The sequence below is a fragment of the Xiphophorus hellerii genome, chromosome 22 (assembly GCF_003331165.1).
Source record: "Xiphophorus hellerii strain 12219 chromosome 22, Xiphophorus_hellerii-4.1, whole genome shotgun sequence".
Taxonomy (NCBI): Eukaryota; Metazoa; Chordata; class Actinopteri; order Cyprinodontiformes; family Poeciliidae; genus Xiphophorus; species Xiphophorus hellerii.
Window position 1 is genome coordinate 12,091,386 of NC_045693.1, and position 19,997 is coordinate 12,111,382.

The window sequence follows — 19,997 nt, forward strand, 5'->3', positions numbered from 1 at the left end:
GCACACAGAGTAGTCTATGGTTCAAGGAATATAATTACAATACTAACTTAATGCCTCACTGAATGAAAGATCTGGTGTACAATTTCTCCAAGAAAAACACACAGAGACACACAGGTGGGAAAATTAATCTATAAATTGATTTTCTTTTTGCTTTGCCTCATGCAGACATAATTCTGACAAAACACAATCTTGACCCCCCTGACTGTGAGCCCCCAACCGTGACAACTGTTCAAAGCCAAAGTGACAGGACATACAGTAGACAAAAAAAGAAAAGAAAAAAAAAAAAACTGGACATGCTTAGTCCACTACGATACATCATTCAAGCTACCCTCAAAATGCCATCGCCACACACAAACAGATGCAAGTCTGTCTTGTGTGTCTGAATGTATCTGGCTGAAGAGATGTAGGAAGGAGAGCCCTGTTGACATTTTAAATAAAGATGCATGCGTGATATTCCCAAGACACCACACACAGCTATAGATACAATTCCTTTTTCTCTGCTGTCTGACAATGTTGTAAGATATTTTCTAGTTGAATAAACCTACTGTTAATGCCATAAGCACTGATGAGCTAGTGAATTTGTCTTCTCTTGCACTGGAATTACACTCATATTTTCTGAATCATTTATTTTGAGTAGCAAAGAAAACAAACAGAACAGGCTATTCTAAACAACATTTAATCCAAACTAAAAGCTGAGATAGCTCCTGCGATGACATTTAACTATATCTTAACAACACCCAATTGCTTCCTAAATGGTCCAAATATTCAAAATAGTCTAACACAAACTTCACAGTCCAAGAAGTAGTAATAGAATTCCATCAATAATTTTCTAAAACTGAGTTATACAGAATATTACATCCAAAGTGAATAGTGCTCTAATCAATGGTGATGTCACAATTCATTCTCATACAGGACTAAACTCTATTATTTCTAAATTTTCTAATAATAATGGTAATATTCTAACAGTGGACAGAGCAATATAGTTAATTGTTTGATAACCAAAGAATCGCGACAGCCAACGAAGTTGGTCCATTCCACAAAATCCACATGAAAATCGTAAATGAATAAATGCAGAAACAAAACTGAGTCTTTAATGTTGACATTAAAATATCACTATTGGTTTAAAAAAATGCTTCTTTGTAAATGCAGGCAATGGTTTCGTTTATAATGAACAGTTGAAATTTGCTCCCAGCTGTTAAGAAATTAAAATAGGTTATAAATAATCAATTTAATAGAAAAATCCTCAGAACGGTCAGATATTGGCTTACAGTTGGCTTGAGATTAAAGAAGAGACAGATTCATAACTTAGCTAGGTAAAAATTAAATGTTCTTTCTTAAGGTTTTACAAATATTCTACATTTTATATGTGATATTTTATTTAAATGTTTGTGGAACTATAGAAATGTAAAAAAAAATGAATAAAAATGGATGGGAATGCAAAAAAAGTGAGTTTTCACAAGAATAGTACAAGTTTCAGCATGTGGGTTTCATTAGTAAATAATTACCATGATTGTACATTTGTATGTTACAACACAATCCAATTTCTTTCAACTGAAATTTTAATTTAAACAGTGGTAGCAGATGTTTTGATAGAAAATCTGAAAGACCAGCGCAGGAACTACTAAGCATCAATTGGTTGTTAAATTACAACTTGGACAAACTTGGACAAAATCAAGAATAATGAGTGGGTGCTCATCCCTTTATACCACTAACCTAATGCATCTGCAAAGGGGAGTTCATAGCAATGAACAGCTCACCATTGCTCAATTATGTAATTGAAGCAACAGAAAAAAGGGTAAGAGAGGAAGTGCATGCATTGACTAAGTGACCAGCCATTCTGATAGAAACTGATAGCGACCACAGCTGTGGATAATTATACTCTCACTAATTTAAACTCCACTTCTAATTATTCAGTCACTGCTGGAGCTTTTACGCCTTCAGATCATTTCTGTCTTTGAATGAGCTTTTTAGAAAAATCTTCCCAGTGGTAATGGCCTTGCCAAACAGGACAATGTCCAAAAGGAAAATTCAAGGATTTAAAAATGAACAATTTCTCAATCAATAGTGAAAGCAAAACTCAGTTACAGGAAGCTACCAGAAGGCAAGCACTATACAAAGAGACAAGAAAGTAAATGCGTTTTGGAATGATCATAGTTTTTCTGTGTTTGTCTATTTTAATTTAAAAGAGAATTATTTTTTTGAGAAGTTGAAGATCAAAGCACAAAGAAACAAACAGTTGAAAAAATAGTTTGCCCCAGGATTTAAGGGAAAGTACGCGTCTGAGGGATGGGAATGTTGCACAATTCCTGCTACTCCAATAGAGGATGACATGAGCCTGAAGAAAATATCAGCACAGAAATTTTCACATAACAAAATGCTATATTTTACTTGATTTAGCTTTTTTTTAAACTTTTGTTAGTGCAAAATATCAATCAAGTTTACATAGTGTTGGACTTCAGCTGTTGTCTGCATGTACATTAGTTTCTTTAACCATCCAAGATCTGCAGCATTAACTTGAACTGACGTTTTTAGGGCAAAACATGCTCTTGTTCTGATGAGAAAACTACCTGTGGACTGACAGAGTTTGCGTAGTGTGACATTCACTGTCCTCAGAAAAACATTTTAAACAGCAACATTATTCTGTTGCACTCAAATCCTCACAAGCAAAACACAGTTGATTATGTAAAGAAAAGTGAAACTTCTACATCCACTGCATGGCTCACTGATATAAAGAATGGCTATTCTGCTGACAGAACTTTAGGAAAAAAAAAAAAAAAAGAAAGAATGCTGATACCTGTGCGCATGAACGTAACAATGCTGGTGTGAGACAGAAGAAATTACCACATTTCTCTAAATGCTGTCCAAATATCACAAGAGGACTTTGATATCACTATTGTCTTGAGTGTCCATTGCGGTTTGTACTAATGTTCAAGTTTGGTGTTACAGAACGTGGTTACTCCAATCTAACCTTAAGCTTCACTCTATGCTGCTTGCCCACGCTTTTGTTCTCATAGACTTTTCTACATATTTCTCACTTTCAGGAAAGAAAATTAAATGCAAACTCAAACACAACTGAAAGGGAAGAACTATAAAATTGCCCTTTACGGTGCACAGATACACCTTTATCCTCTTTAGCAATGGGTCAATATTAAAAGAGAGCTTTTATATAAAACCTTAAAAAAGCAAGAAATGTTTTAGTATGTGTTCAATCTATTCATTTACATTGCATTACACATTTCATGTTTAGTTTTATTTTGTACTCAAATAACATCAGTGATTGTGATTTAATTACTCTTATTATTCAGCTACTAACAGGCTCTCAGGACAGATGGTGTGTGGACATTGTATTCCAATCCAGATATCTCCAAAGAGACAGACCCGTTAGAGAGGATTGTGTGAGCAGATGTGCTCTCCATTCTTTTACATCTTACGTACGGGTTGGAGTGATCCAACAGGATAATCAGAGCAGCTTATACAGAATTTCTAATAACCTTAATCCCAGGATTGACAATATCTAGGATAGTATTACCATTGTGGAGTCAATCTCTTTTGTGACGGGTATTAGCAGTGAAAGATGGCATTAAGAAATCAATGCAAGTGGAAAGTTTGTAAGTGTAGGCTCAGCATATTTCCAACTTGTTACAAAGTGCAGAATGGTGGCTATTTAAGCCAGTATATGTATAGGACTTCCTTAAGAAAATTAGTTCCCACTTCTCATACTGTTGACGTCTAACAAATCCCTATCTGAATAGTGGCTCTTGAGCTTAACCTAAAAAAATACAGCAATAAGGCATACTGAGCATTAATGCAACTAAGCTCTAAGCACTGTTACCATTAATCCACATCTTCACCCATTACACATAACAAACACATGTGAAAATAAAAATACATCATGTGTTAAATGAATTAACAGTGTCATTTGAAGTGAAGCAAAACTGAATTTAGATTTCATTTTCAGAAAAAATAAACAAGAAGGACGGTATGATTCTCCTTCAGGGTAAACACCCTCAACATGTTAGCCACCGCTTTGTAGATGTCAAAAGTAGCTTAACATGTCTGATGTTATTCAGTAACAGAATTACAAAGTCATGACTGTAACAAAAATGTTTCTGAAAATTATTTGTTTTTACTTGGTTTGGGCATCATTTCTTTGAAATTATTCATGTGCTCTTATGACTTGTTTTGGAATTTCAAACAAGTCCCATGAGTACAATCCCCAAATATCAGCATCAAATGTTACGTATGCTCATAGCAGGAATGATCTGCTGTCAGGAAATTAAGAGTTTTGCAGCACTAGTGATTAATCTACCAAGAAAATGTGGTAATATTGGAAATGGAAATATTGTTACAAATAAAATAACATATATGTTTTTAGTATAACCAAATAATTAAAGAAGATATGTCTAATTTTCTCAGATCCTGAATAACATAGCAATGGTTGAGACGATAAGGCTCGTTTTCCTGAAAGTGTCATATGCCAGGAAAAAATACTTGTATGTGTTTACGAATGTATTGCCACATTTGAACTGTTTGAAATATTGGCAGTGTTGTGGCCATTTATGCTAATTTTTTGTAGTTTGTAATTTCTACCAATTTCGTTTTGTTCTTTGGGTAGTTGGAATATATTTAAGTTAATTTAGAATCAAAATTTGTAATAAATTTTTATATTTGGAATTGTTTAGATTACGTTGTTAACTGTTAGACCCTCCCATTAATTTGAGTAATTAAGAACACACCGGTTGCTTGGTGGAGGTGGATTGTTTGGTAAATGTCTGGTGTGGACGGGAGGTTTTGTAAAATGATTTTTTGACCACTTGTTTACACTTGTTTACACCTTTTTATACCTTCAAACATTAAATTGAGATTATTTTTCGTTTCGACTAAGTTACATACGGAAGTGCATACAAATCCAAAACCACCTGTTACCACCCACAGCCTTTATTGGAATTTTTGGCTTTTTTGGAACGGAAGGCTGCGACAGGCAGACAACAACTGCAAATGTAATTTAGTTTATGTTTTGTGATAAACCAACATAAATGGGGTCATAATTCTAATATTTAAAAGTTCATTTATTTCAGTAACTCAATTCACCAAGTGAAACACATTACATAGGTTACTTGCACACAGGTGGATGTGTTCTGGCCTATTTCTGTTAACTCAGCTAATTTTTGGTTCACAGCTAATGAAAACACATTTTATTTGGGGGAATTTAAAATATTATACCAGATTTAGAAAAAGAAAAAAAAAAAACAAGTTATTTTCAATATGTGCTTTTAAATGAAAAACAAGATTATTTGAAGTGCATATTCCAATTTCTTGAATATGTAGTCAAAAAGTATATCCACTTACTTTTCAAAAATGTTTGCAAATAATTTGAAAAAACATTATTGGAGCACTTTTTACTGTTTTGATTTTATATAATATCCACGGCAAACAACTACGTTCAAAGGTCTCCTTGTTGATAAACAGACTTCATTCTCAGGACTATGGCATGGTTTACTTGTAGAGTTTACTAGTTGGATAATTGAGTGAAAGGATAAGAAGTTCTATTTGCAGTTTGAAACATGCCATGCAGGAGGATTAGCCAACCTATGAAGAAAGTGCTCTACTCAGATGAAACCAAAATTAAACTTTTGGGCCTTATAACACTATGTGCAGCAAAGTAGAACAGAACAGGATAGAATAAGAGGATGTATGTTACATACAGTATGTTATATATTAAAAATTGACATTTTTGTTCCTTGTCACAAAAAGGAATTTTGTGTTGGTTCATCACACAAGACCAACACACTTTTGCTTTATCTCAGATAAAGCAAAAAATATAAGCTTCAGATTGTTGATTTCAGTATTTTTCTGTGTCTGACTGAGACAGAGGTGTTATTGTCTGCCAGAAATAATGTTTTAAAAAGTTGTCAAAAGGGTGTTAAAGAAATTTAGAAATTCCCTTTGATAATCAGTTGTTTATTTGTAACAAAATGAAAATCCTCCGAGAAAATCCCTCCAATTATTTAATTCTATAATGTGTTTATTGACGCGAAGATAAAAGTATACTGTTAATCTACTTTTTCTGAGTAAAGCTGCAGAAGGTCCATCTTTCAGATATACAGTGGAATCACATGGTTTGTAAAAATGACAGGCTTACTTGAAACAGGAGCATTCATTCACATTAATAATTCATCTTCTTCCACACAATACCTCAGTAGTTAAATTCATATGTGAACAAGGGCAAAGCTACTGAATACTAATTTGTTAAATCAAGTATTCTTGTAGAGCTGTACTTATAAATGAACTCAAATCTAGAAGAGAACTCAGAAAGCACCACTCACTGCTAAAACCCAATGCTCCATGTTAATTTTTCTAAAGAAAATGATCATGATTGATAATCAAGAGTTCTGTTACTCACTTCTCCTTGTCTAGCTTGCCAGGAATCTAGAAATGCCTTAGACAAAATTTTGTTTTTCTGAAGTAGATCATTATTTATTTGTGTGTATATGTCTATGTACATATACACACATTATAGATGTGTATATGTGCATAGACAGACATGATCAGCTGCAATATATTGGCCACAGACTGGTAGAGTACCACAATAAATGCTATGGTGTGGTTTTCAGGCCACCATATTCCCCTGATGTCAATCCGGCAGCATCAGATGGCATCTGTGGGAAGGTTACCAAACCCACAATGTTCCCATCGCCAAACCCAAAGGGTGCTAGGATCTATATCTAACATTAACAACATCCTAGTATCAGATACCCCAGGATACTCTCAGAAATTCTGTCAGACCAGGTTTGCTTTGGTATAAAAACAAAATTTTGGGTAGGACAAGCATAATTTATCTTTGTATAAACAGCTAAAATAGGAAATCAAATAAATAACATAAAACTTAGCTAGCTAATAATACTTTTCATTACATTATTTCTTCAGTGTATTTTGGCGTTTAAATCTACTTGGCATACATCAAATATTAATTGTTGGTAAAATGAATAAAGCTAAAGTGAAACAAACAAAAACGTAGCTTTAGTAAAACTACTTTGATGTTGAGAAAAATTAAATCAAATAAATAATATGCCAAGGAGTCTCACTCTTTTCAAAGGCAGGGCCGCTCAATCATTACTGAAACACCTATCAGCATTTGTTAGCTACACACTTTCCAGCTTGCTTTTCTTATGAAGGATGTAGGCATTTCGGTAGAAGACCAGAATGAGGGTTACTTTTAGTATCTTGACTGTGTTCCTCTGGACTGAACTCAGGGGACACGCTATTGCTTTGATGACCAGTAACAACACTTTGATCCATATTATTTGTCTTACCAACCTTATTTAAATGATGAGGAGGTGTTTTAGTTTTCATATTTTTTTCAAGTCTCTCAATACTGCAGACCTCATAATTCTACTTACTTTATTCTGGAACATTAACTGGACATTTTATTTTTGGGGGCTGTCTTCGTCATGTTATTTAAAAACTGCCAATTTAACTAAGTAAAATATCTTTGTATGAGTGCATAATATAGATTACTCCACCTTTAAAGTAAAAGTTGAGAGATAATCAATTGGTGTCCAATTTTGTTTTTTATTCTCAGAAAGTCATGTTAAAACCTTTTAATAGTTATGGAATAAAATGAATTTGCAAGAAAGACACCGTTAATAGCTTCCACAAAAGGTACCAATGAAATGCAAAAACACTTGCCATGTATGATACAGGAGGCATCTCGTAATTAATCCTGATAGACAAAGAGCACTGACAATAACACCTCTAATTTCTTGTGATGTTGCTAAACTAAAATTGACTGATTTGCATAGAGCACTAATTAGAAATTATACAATTAACATATCTCACATTCTATTAGGTCTCAAATAGTACCGTTTTTTTTTTTTCGACTATAACCATCCTACTATAATTCGTTCCAGAATATAGGTCACATCAGGCAGCTAATGTGTCATGAAGAGGAAAAACACATAAGTTGCACTGAACTTTAAGTCACATTTGTTTAGAAATTGACAAAACTGAGGGGGACCTTGTCTATATTAATAATATGTACGCAGCGGAGCGGTGACGCATTGAGTGTAAGTTCAGGGTGATAGAGAGGCGGTTGCATGACATGAAGCTAAAACACCAAGACGACCTGACAGCAAAGTCATTTATATTCATCTCCTCAGCAATGGATGTGTTAAGCACAATTGTCAGGCTTCTGAAAAGTATGTATAGTATATTCCTAAGCACTCAATTCTTGGTTGAGCCTCCTCTTGCATGACTTACTGCATCAATATGCCGTGACTTAGAGGCCATTAGCTTGTGGCATAGGCCTGTAAACACCTAAATTTATTACAATGACCAACGTCATTTAAAAAAACTAATTCAAAACTAATTCAAAGAAAACCTAATAGAATGTGAGATATGTTAATTGTATAATTTCTAATTAGTGCTCTATGCAAATCAGTCAATTTTAGTTTTTGTCTTTGTGGGCTGTGAATAAGTAGACTTATGCTCATATCCCTTTACTGTGTGATTGTGAGCGTGAGTGGGAATAAAAATAGCAATAAGTATTTTGTTCCATATAACACAGTAGGAGTGTAACCGGTAAACTTTTTATGGATGCAAACTCGGCTAAAAACTCACCTGTTTGGAATTGTATTTGAAACGTAATCAATTACAAATTTATTGATGGAACCTGACTTAATGTTGTGTTTTGATTGTTGATTCTATGTTGCATTGTGTTTCTGTGTTTGATGTGATGTAAAGCACTTTGAAATGCCTTGCTGTTGAAATGTGCTATACAAATAAAATTTTATTGATTGATTGATTTAAGCCGCTGTGCTACCTTTACAGTCTGTAGTCATGTGACTCCAACCCATTAAGTCTGTAGCAAGAAGTGAGAGACAGTGAGGTTGAGAAAATAGAGGAAATTTTAAATGTTGGAGTGGCGGTGACAGAGTTAGTCAAGTAGGAAGAGGAGCAGCTCACAGTAATTTAAAGTGGGGGTAGTGTTATCATCCATTTATTGTTATTGAGATGAACTGCTCATCATATCAAGATATTGATTTTGGCCATATCACCTGAAATCAATATCGCCCTATTGTGGCATAGTAATGGGTCCGGCAACACCAATGCATGGAGCTCATTGGGCGAAACCCCATGTATCGCTACAAGAAAGTCACATAGCTGACACAGTAACTGTTTCGGACACGGACGAGCCAAGCTTTGTTTATAAGGAAGCATATCTGTCAATGGGGTGCATCTGCCAAAGTAATCTCTGATTTTTTGCAGTTCCAAATAGATGGATCCTATGAGATATTGGGACAATCAAAAGATTATCTGTCCAAACCTTTTCCACCTTTCCTTACAATTTCTTTGCACTCCAGCTTCATCTGTGCTTTGTACAGCTGGAGAAGATGTATCAATAAAGCGTAACAGACTCAATTTCCAAACGTTGGAAAACTTAACTTGACTAACAATATCAACGATATTTTAAATTTAAATGAAGCAATACAATATATAATACAATGGTTTAAAGGTCATCAAATCAGTGTCAATGAGGTTGCCCGTAGGGATTTTTAAAGTCCAGCAGGTATCAGTATTAAGTGACACAGTATCAACACAATACCAATACGGTTTGGTAATGTGTCAAAACACTTAATGATGCCTCATCACTATTGCGGCACAGCATAAAGGTAATGGAAGCCCAGACTGAGTTAAGAGCTGCCTCCAGGTCATCTGCCTTGTTGGATGAGGTGTCTCTCATCTTAATGTTGACAACAGCCCATAGAATGTTCTATGAGGTTAAAGGTCAAGGGAGTCTCCTGACCAGTCAAGAACAGGAACAGCAGAGTCATTGAACCAGCTTTTAGAACCTTTGGCAGTGTAGACAGGTGCCAAGTCCTGCTGGAATATAAAATCAGCATCTCCATACAACGTGTCAGCAGAGGGGAGCATGAAGTGCTCTAGAATTTCCTTATAGACTGTGATCTTCATTAAACACAGTCAACCAACACCAGCAGATGACATGACATTGATTACCTTCACTGTGAAAATTTCACACTGGACTTCAAGCAATGTTGATTCTGATTCTCCACTCTTCCTCAAGGCTCTGGAATCTTGATTTCTAAATGCAGAATTTACTTTCATCTGAAGACAAAACGCTGGACCATTGCACTATTCCTTTTCTGTTTAACCCAGGTAAGACACCTCTAACATCTTTGGTTCAGGAGTGGCTTGACACCGGGAATACAACATTTGTAGCCCATGTCTAGTATTCATCTGGCTCTTCTTGAATGAATTACATTTGACTATCCTCTCAAAACTGTGGTTCTCCCTGTTACTGGTGCACCTTCCCTACACACTTCTTTCGTCCAGTCAATTTGCTGTTAATACACTTGGATACAGAACTGAACAACCAGATCCTTCAGCAATGACCTTTTGTGGCTTACACTCCTTGTGAAGGGTATCAATGACTGATTATGAAGCCTACTAACCTGTAAGACCATGTAATGGCTCAGGTAACATTTACAGGTGTTTTGAGTTAATTAGATGAGTAGGGTGTGAGCCTAGGAGGATCTTTTATCACAGAATTCTAATTGGCGGAGACAATGAATTTTGGATTTTCATTATCGCCGAGCCATAATTATCAAAATCACAAGAAACAAAAGCCTGAAATATATAACTGTATATTTCACTTTCTGAGATGACTGGCAAGAAAAACTGCACTTTTAATGTTTTGAGATGTACCAGTATACTGTCTCCAGATTATGCAAATAACTAAATACTATCCGGTGATATGCTTAAAAATAAATAATAGAAAGGGCAAATAAAATAAAGTAATGTCCAGAATTAAGTCTGCCCTACTTTCTCACTTCTACTGATTTATGGTTGAACAATGCATGATGAAGTAAACATGGTTCCATTTTATAACGATAAAATATGCATTTATCCAATGCATCTGTTATTTCTCTAATGAGAAACAAAAGGTCAGATTCAAGAGAACTTTTTTGATTGAACGGTGCATTTAAATAATTGTTTCAACCAATTGTGGGGATTTGTGTATGTGTATGCTTGTGTCTGATGTCATGTAATGTCCATGCTTGCAGTTGGATGGGAAGAAGTTGACAAATCTGGTGGCAAATCCCATAATCCTTTCATCTGATCAAAGTAACAAAACAGTTTATAAAATATCCAATCGACAAATAAGTTTAAAATTCAATATACTCCTAAACCAAATCCTTGCTTAGTCACCAGCTAAATTTGGAGAAGTTGAAAGAACAGCTTTGCCGTCTTATTTTGAAATACATATATCTTTCACTTCTAAATGCTTGATGCTAACATGGATGAGATGGTTTATTTGAGAGGTTGCCAGCAATCAAAGACATAGTTTCAGTCCCAGTTATCCAAATCCCAATTTGACTTTTTTTTTGTTGCTTTTTTTTTAAATATAGGTCCATCTTATGTTAAAGAACTGCTTGCTATATTCCCAACAAAATACTTTTTTTCTCACACTGCAGGGCTATTGGTGGATGCCAGAGTTTCTAAAAGTAAAAAGGGAGGCAGATATTTCAATGCTCCAATTCACCTGTGGAAACAGCTTTAGTCTTTTAGGCAAACCTTACCATACCTTAAAGGTTATGGCTAAAACTTTTTTTAGTGAGGTTACTTCCAAGTTTCGCTGTTTAGCTGTGACATATTTCTGCAGATCGCTATAAGTTGAGCTTTTGCTGCCAATAACTTTATGCTCTCTCACTAGACCCGGCATTTCTGTGTTTAGCCATGTCTCTCTCTTTAGCTATGCATATTCCTGTCTCCTATAGATTTTACTACTGGCTCAGAGTTTCTTTGTTTAACTTTCATTCCTATGAAGACACTAAAATAACTACTGCTGCCATTAACTACTAAAAAATGTTACTGAACTGACAGGTTGGGCAGGGACAGCATTAATTCTCATGGCGACTATGGACATCTTGTTGGTGGTAACTTCATAATGGGCAACCTCGAGCAAAGGCAGGTTGTATCATCTTTTAGAGGTTACATAGGTGTTGATACTGGGTAAGAGAGGCAAACACAGCTGCAGTGCAACAATTTAGGTCAAAACAATTGTTAATAGTCAGGGCACAGTCCAGGCCTACATCCAAATGAACATCTGTAACACAACTTGAAAATTGATGCTCAGAGACACGCTCTCAAGCCAATGAGTGAGGTTGAGTATCTAACAAGTCAAGCTGGAAGAGAGTTAACTCTTCTATGTGAAATTCCAAAAGGTTAGAAAACATTTCACGACATACTGGTGAGAAATAAAATAGGGTGAGAAAGAAAGTTACTTTTCCTTCCACTCTTGCTCTAACTCCCTTGTTCTTTCACAAGTGTAAATAATATGCAAACACTGTTTAATTTTTATTTTAACTTGTGCATTATTGCAATTATGTACTATATTGTATTTTGGAAATTTCAGGAGTCCCTCTGTACTTACAGTCCAACTCTCTTGCTACTTGTAAAAGTGCTCTTTCTTACAGATTTATAGGGTTGGTGTGTTTTATAATTATTTTATGAATCCGTGTCAACAGCCACAGGCAACAATTTTTTAATCAAAAAAGTCGAAGGTCCTCTTCTATACAGCCCTGCTCTGCTCCATAAAGCAAAGTTAACAAGTAACAAGTGTAAATTGGTTTTGGGTCATGCTTAGTGGATGTGAAGTTTTCTGTCTCCTTGGAAAAACACAACTTAATAAGGGTGCATTTATTATTTTGTCAAAACTGTTAGTACAAACCAATCAGGGCCACATAATTTCTCTTGAAACTCCTACAGCACCAACGCTTTCTAAAGTGCTACAAAAAGGGAGCAATTTCTAATTATGTAAGAGAATCATCTTTTATTTTATAATTTGTGTATTTCTTTCTAGGAGGCCAGAAGCATAACACAAGGAGAAAAGTGACATCGGCACATTACACAGATTGCTGGTTTGTAATCAGGTCAGAAAAGTGGGTTCATACTTAGACTGAAAATATCTAAACTGAGCGAACAGATGCACAATGCTAAATTTAGACCATCAGAATGAGGTAAACATGCCACTTTTTTGTCGTCACACCTATCGAAACTTGCTAAATAATTTATTTATAAGTATGCTTATGCTCTGAATACAGTAAGTAACTCTCAGGACATGTCTTCCCCCATATAGACAACATCCTGTGATGATGCAGATTCTCAAAAGGGCTTTTAAACAATAAGGAAAAGCTTTCAGGCCATCATCGTGATGACTCCATTCCTCACTGACTGTGACTGTTCAACACTCTTGTAGCATAAAAAAATGTTTTCTCATCAGTAAATTTTTAAGCTCAAGTATTTTGCCATGAAATGCGCTCATGTGACAATCATAATTTTTTCATCTGATTGACAAAACAAAAACAACTTTGTGACAAACATCAAATAGCACACCCAGAAGAAAGCCCTCTCCAAGAATTCATTTAGGACCATAACCAACAATACCTTGCAATACTAGAACTGAAAGGGCAGTGAATATTGCTGAGGCTTGAGTATTGAGACAGATTTGTTTAGACACTTTAAATGCCTCTTAAAATGGCAAAGTCATTATGATGTTCTGATGTGCCTTTAGCTGTAACGAAAACTACACAAACATTAGTGGCAGGTCCAAGCACATGTACGGCCACAATAATGTTTCGTTTCAAATTTATGAATGTAATCTGTTAGATGAACTGATACAGGTTGCTTGATGTAAAGAAATAACTAATGTATTATATTCAAGTTATACTATTGAGGTTGTAGGGTTTTAGGATTTTTTCACAAAAGTGGTTCCAGGTCTTAACCAAGGCTTGAGCTAAAACCATTTATTAACTGGTTGTGTAAAAGAACTGGATTGATTTTACACAACCAAAGCACATGCTCAGTGCCACATCTCTAGGTTCTCATTCAGTACCTTTGTTTTAATAACATTTTTCTCTGAATAGAATTGAAATGCAAGGAGATAGAATAACGGCACACATCAAAAATTTACTTAGTATTTCCAGCAAGCCAGGCTCTAATATCACCATCTTAAATTACTAATACCATTTTGAATAATGCCCTAGGATAAACAGTGACCTGTCCAGGGTGGACCCTGCCTCTCACCCAATAGACTGCTGGATGAGAATACTATGGGTGGATTTTTTAAACAACAAGCAATATTTGTGAATGCCTCACATTTATACTAGTTTCCTTCTGATCAGCACCAGGGTGCTAAAAAACTAAATTTACACATAATGCATGAGGAAAGGATTATTAACATTACCTTGCAATATTTAAAACTTAAATTAAGTTTGAAATAGCAACTTCAGAAATCAGCTGTAAGTACCAATAGCAACAGCTCTTTATGAAGTATTGTCCTACTTATATCAGTTATATCACGACATCACAGAAAATGTGAGGTCTTTTAATAATTTGAATGTTAAGGTTGACTTAAGCAAATCAATCACATGGTCCTTTCAACATTTTGATTGGTTTGTCTAGATGAGCTCGCCTTGCTGCTCATGTTTGAAGGAGTTCTGGGTTGATCGTTTATGCTACGTAGCACCGCTTTTTCAGTTTCTAAGCCAGAGCTTGCAGCATGGGAAACAGAAGGAAAAGGTTCATAGCCTGTAGTTCCAACCAGTTTAGAATAGGAAACAATTTGTGGTAGAAATAAAACAACTTTACTGTAGAGGGAATTATTCACTGTGTCTGTGCATAAGGGTTGTAAAGAAATCGAAAAAACATTTTACGACCAATCAACAAAAATTGATTAAACTGTATAAGCCTGTTAAGCCTGCATACTTTATAATACAGTTTTTATATTATCCTAAAAAATTTAAGGGGATTAATTAAGAATAATTTATGCAATAGTTCTGAATTATTTAAAGGTAGCTCAGTGAGCTTATAGTTGAAAAGATTCATACCGTGAAAAAGTCACAAAACAGATTACATTGTTGCTTCATGAGAAAAAAAAAAACTATATGTTTGTTAAGAATGAATATCCATTGATGTCCACAATAAGAACTAAAAAAGGAAAACAGAACACATGCAAATTTACAGCTACAAGCAGTAGTTATTAAAATATTTTTTCATTTGTATTACTTCCATTACCTCCAAAGGACTTCTATGTTCCCTTTGTCTTCATATTTAACTGGTCTCTTGTTCCTGTTTTTCTTATTTGCAACACTCTTTTCCTGAAGGTCTGATCAAAAACTGTGATAAGGATTATTGTTGTTGTTTGTTTTAATTAATACTTTTTACTTCAAACTTTAATTATTTAAAATTATATTATTTATAGTTTATTACCGTAAATCAAATTACTGTCCTAAATGCCTGTTTAGTGTCAAGCTCTGTGTATTTTGAGAAACACTATAACACTATAATCCTCTCATTAATCCATAAACCCCACCCTGTTAGCATGTGGGTTCTCTTCTATTGCCATCATTTAATTTGTTTTATGAGATCAATGGTATCACTCATGTTTACTCCATCGACTATGATGACAATCATTGCTCTTTAATTTGCAGCAATTCACTGGGGATACTTTATAGGTCAACTCATCCCCACAGACCTGCTTTATAGTTATAGAGGACACCTTTGGGGGATGAAAGTTACCTGCATTGCTTGCTAATGAGGCCTTCAAGGAGATTTAACTTTACAAACAACTGTATAGCAGATCAATAGCACACAACCAGAGCTTACCCAGATAAAGGAAGGGAATCCATTACTTTTGAACTAATGTTGAGTTGAACAATTTGGGTTAATTTGTGTAATGTCAAAACCATGATGTGTTGAATTACAAAGTCCAGGTCTTACCTTCACTGCAGTCCTTTCCTTGGAAGCCAGTGTGAGAGCAGTCACATGTCGGTTCACTGTTAATTAAACTGCAAACTCCTCCATTTAAGCACATGTTGGCTGTCCCACAGACATCCATTAAGACCCCCTCGCTGTTGATCATTTCAGACTCCGTGTTGTTGACATTTATATCTGTTATCCATCCTGCAAAAGGTGGCTGATCCTTAACCGCTGCAGACGTCAAGCGCAACGCCACAGACCTTAGCTCCGGCGGTATTCCACCAATGAACAAATGGCTGAAGACAGTCATGTCTCGTCTTTTCGACTTCGCTTCTACCCACTTTATCTCGCCATCCACAGAAAGGGTTGTGTTCTTAAAGCTTCTCCTAATCGTGACGTTGTGCCATTGGCTGTCGTTGACCGCAGTGTCAGACACCACAGTTGCAGGTTCTGCGCAGAAGATTGAGTAGCGAAGGCTGAGTTTGCCGTTTATTAGGAGAAGTTCTAAAAAGTCACAAAATCCCTCGTCGTCAAAGTAAACAAGAACCCCGTGGGAGCTCTTTGTTTTCATGTTGAAGCTCATTTCACTTTCACAACATGCATTCCACACTGGAAACCTAGCCCACTGTCCCTCAGTACCTGTAAATTCTAGACAGGTGCCTATTTCCATGAAGCAGCATATGAGGATTCCAACCCATATGAAATGGGCACTGTGCAGCTTTTGTACAAACATTGTGCGATTCCAAACTTGGTAGATTGTAGTTAGGAGTAATAGTTTATGAACTTACATATATGTATCTTAGGTTATGCAAAAAAGTATGTTGGGTCAACTGTGATAAAGGTCTGGTGTCGCACTGACTGCCTAGGTAAATTTATAAGTGTGAACTGCTGCATTGTAAGGTATAAGATTACATGTTAGCACAGGTTTAATTGACAACTGATTTAGCCAACGCTTGCTTCCTGGAGCAGACAGCATTACTTAAATCTGTCCAGGCCAGTGGCCTAATATCTCACTGTTCTCGCCAAAACAGTTTAAACACTTCGAAGGTTCTCTCTGCCATAGCTTAGTTTGAGCATGCGATTCAAATATCTCCTGGGTACACAAACAGCATCTATTTCATGTAATAATGAAAAGTTGAAATGGCAACTTTAATTTTCATGTTTAACTGCATTTTCTCTGGCGAGCTGCTGGAATTCTTGTTTAGGGTTTTGCACCCCGTGTCCTAGCTAGCAGAGCTGAAAAATGCCATAAGGAGTCACGTTGGCTGATAAGCTCAGCATAAGACACAGTTTGCCTGTCAAGGCTCTTCTCTGCGTTGATGCGCTCTGCAAAAGAGAAAAAAAAGCAGATTTAATACAGCATCAGCATTTTCAACATATCCATTTCCAAGTCCACTTTGGCAATGCTTTCAGGCTAGAATTAGACTAATATTGTGATTAAGTTGAAGTATAGCCAGAACGCCCTTTGTCACAATAAGCACAAGCTGTATCATTAGATTACCATCACCAGTTCTTTCCAGGAAGCAAGCTGCTGCACTTGACAATCACACATATGAGTTCATCTCAGTGGCAATATATCTGTAGTAGAATATATATACTCTATGAAGGGAAAAAGTCACAAATTGTTCTAAACAGTCACATTCTGGGTCTTAATTGCAATAAAAGATGAATAAAGAGAAATGCATCACTCGGATCATGTCTTGGGGAACATTTACAATTAGGAGGGGTGAGACCAGATCTACTGACCATTTACCTCAGCATTCCGTTAAGCATGCCCTGAATGCTCTGCTCCCGGCTGAACACTAAACATGAGAATAAGTGCGTCACTTGATTCACAATGGTCGGTTTGTGTTCGTCACCCTCACACACATAACCACAAAGACCACCTTTCCCAAAAATCTCTGGATCTCAGTCAGAATCCCTAAATGTGCTTTTCATAGCCATTTGTCATATTACTGTATTATAATTTCACTTATATCGGCATTTCTTTAAATCTAGAATAGCAAAGAATACTACACTGAGAAAGAAGCAAAACTCTTTAATTTCTCCGCAGCATTTCAAATAAAAAAATATATTGGTCTATCTAATAGAAAGGTTGGACGCTGCCTTTAATAAAAGATTATACTTTAAATAGACTGAATTATCTCAGTAAACTGCACAATAAGTGTCCGCGATGGATTTCAAAGATGATAATGCTTTTATCTCATAAATTAGATCTTCATCGGAATTTCACGTTTCGCTCAAAAGCCTCTTCCTCTGATCGTCCATACCTTCACATCTACCACGACAACACAACCGGTACGGATTATATTTACGTATTTGTGGGATTAATTACTTATTCGAGTATTAATATATATATATTTTTTTATTTTATTTTATTTTTTTAGCAATGTGCAGTGTATTCTTCTACCTTTCCGCGTAGATCTCTACTTCCACGGGACCCCTAAACAGTTGCACGAAGAAAATGAGAAAACGATTCGAAAAGCTCCTAATAATCAGCATCGTCCATATTTCCGCGTCTGTTGGAGAGCCCGAGTCTAAAATCCTCTTTAGACGATCAAGATCTGCTTTCAAGTGAATCACAGCATCAGCCTGAGCGAGGGAAAGAGTCAGAGAGAGAGAGAGAGATGTGTCCACTTTCACTCAAACTCCGCTCAAATCGTAAAAGCTTAGGAGAAATTACCTGAAATATTGTGTCCTCCAAATGTGACTCACGGTATGAATGAAGAAGAATAAGATATATAAAATGGGAGTGGATGGAGTTGGTGAGCAGCGCGGGACGAAAAAGAAATCCAGTTATCTCTGTAGAAGAGGAGGTGCAGTCGGGTTTCTGTGTTCAGCTTATCCAGCGACTGTCAGGAGCCACAGACAGAGCGTTTATCACGTGTCTCTTCGTGATATCTACCGGGGAGGGGCAGAATGCGGTCCCTTGGACAGCGCTTCTGCTTTCATGTGCATCAATTCACGGCTGTTAATGGTAAAATCAACTTTAGATGAAAGATTGGAAGAACTAGTAACTCAGGACACCCAATATTCTGTATAAAGTAGGATAACCTAACTAGGTAATGGTTTGTCTGGGATTCAGCTGTATGAGCTGGAAGTCTGTGTCGCCTTTGTTCAAAGTCCAAGCAGGTTACCCTGTTTTTGTATATCCAAGTTGGCTTTATTTTGTAAACGATGTTCAAAACAATTGCAACAGAGAATAACTTTTTAAACTGTATGAAATACTGTATGGAAATAAACCCAGTAACTCATGCAATTCTTGTCAAAATGTGTAAAAACCCTTAGGATAAATTAATCCTTAATTGCAGTAGTAATGGACATTTTTGAGAAATCCAAACTTTAATCTGAGTAAAGTTATCCAATGGGGAAAAAAATCTTAATTTTTCTTTTTTTACAAAATCACTATTCACAGCACATTTGCTGTTAATACCTACAGCCCCCTTTTCCTAAGCACTTATTCTTCTAAAAGAGTTCAATGTTGGGGCAGCAGGATGTCTGACTATACAATTCAGATAGATATTTCAATTTCCTGTGTCCTGTTATTTTTGATATTTTATAACAACTGAAAGTAACAGTTAATTGAGCAGGAAGCTTATATACTCAGTGAGAGTAGCAGGTTTGTCTCCAAGAGACGTTTCATTTTGGCCTTTTGGAATTTACGTACGTAGTACCCTTTTCACTATATTGATATTTCAAAAGGTTTATAATAGTTTGCATTTTGACAAGGACCCACATTATTACAGGCAGCGCTGGAAGCTCTTTTAAATAATATCAGAGCTATTGCAAGTAAATGTGAAACCACAGACCCTAAACAGGTGTTACCGGACTGGACAAAGAACTACAGAACTACTTACCGGATCACACAGCCTGACCAGAAGTACGTGTCATTCATTGTTCAATTTATGAAGCTGACGGAGGCAGCAGCAACACAAACACCAGCTCTTTCCTCTTCTTCTGTTTGGTCCTCCTCATCTTCATTACCACTTGTGATTTCTACATTCCCATCAATTTGAACTCCTCTGGTTCAAATTGAAAAAAAAATAAAATTACGTTACTCATCTCTGTTTTGGCTGGAGCTAGCGCAATAAGGCCACACATATGTCATTTACTCAAAATGCATTACAGCATAAACAAAATGGTGACATCATGTGATGTGACAATATTAAATTAAAATGTATACAAACTAAACATGCTACAATATTGTTCCTGTATTG

The 19,997-nt window shown here is 35.9% G+C and overlaps 1 protein-coding gene across 28 annotated transcripts in view; it reads right to left on the bottom strand.

Annotated features, from left to right (window-relative positions):
* The window catches only part of LOC116712528 (neurexin-1a), a 281,475-nt gene extending 262,829 nt beyond the window's left edge, over positions 1-18,646 (bottom strand). For 23 of the 28 annotated variants that reach the window (XM_032552322.1, XM_032552312.1, XM_032552318.1 and 20 more), the window contains exons 1-2: positions 18,464-18,645; positions 15,802-17,106 (exon numbers count right to left, since the gene is read on the bottom strand). In XM_032552322.1, coding sequence (XP_032408213.1) covers positions 15,802-16,513 — 712 coding nt within the window. In that variant the 5' untranslated portion in view covers positions 16,514-17,106; positions 18,464-18,645. Of the gene's footprint in view, positions 1-15,801; positions 17,107-18,190; positions 18,373-18,463 lie in introns of all 28 variants that reach the window. The other 5 variants (XM_032552330.1, XM_032552315.1, XM_032552326.1 and 2 more) reach the window with 2 other exon arrangements.
* Positions 18,647-19,997: the final 1,351 nt, after the last annotated feature.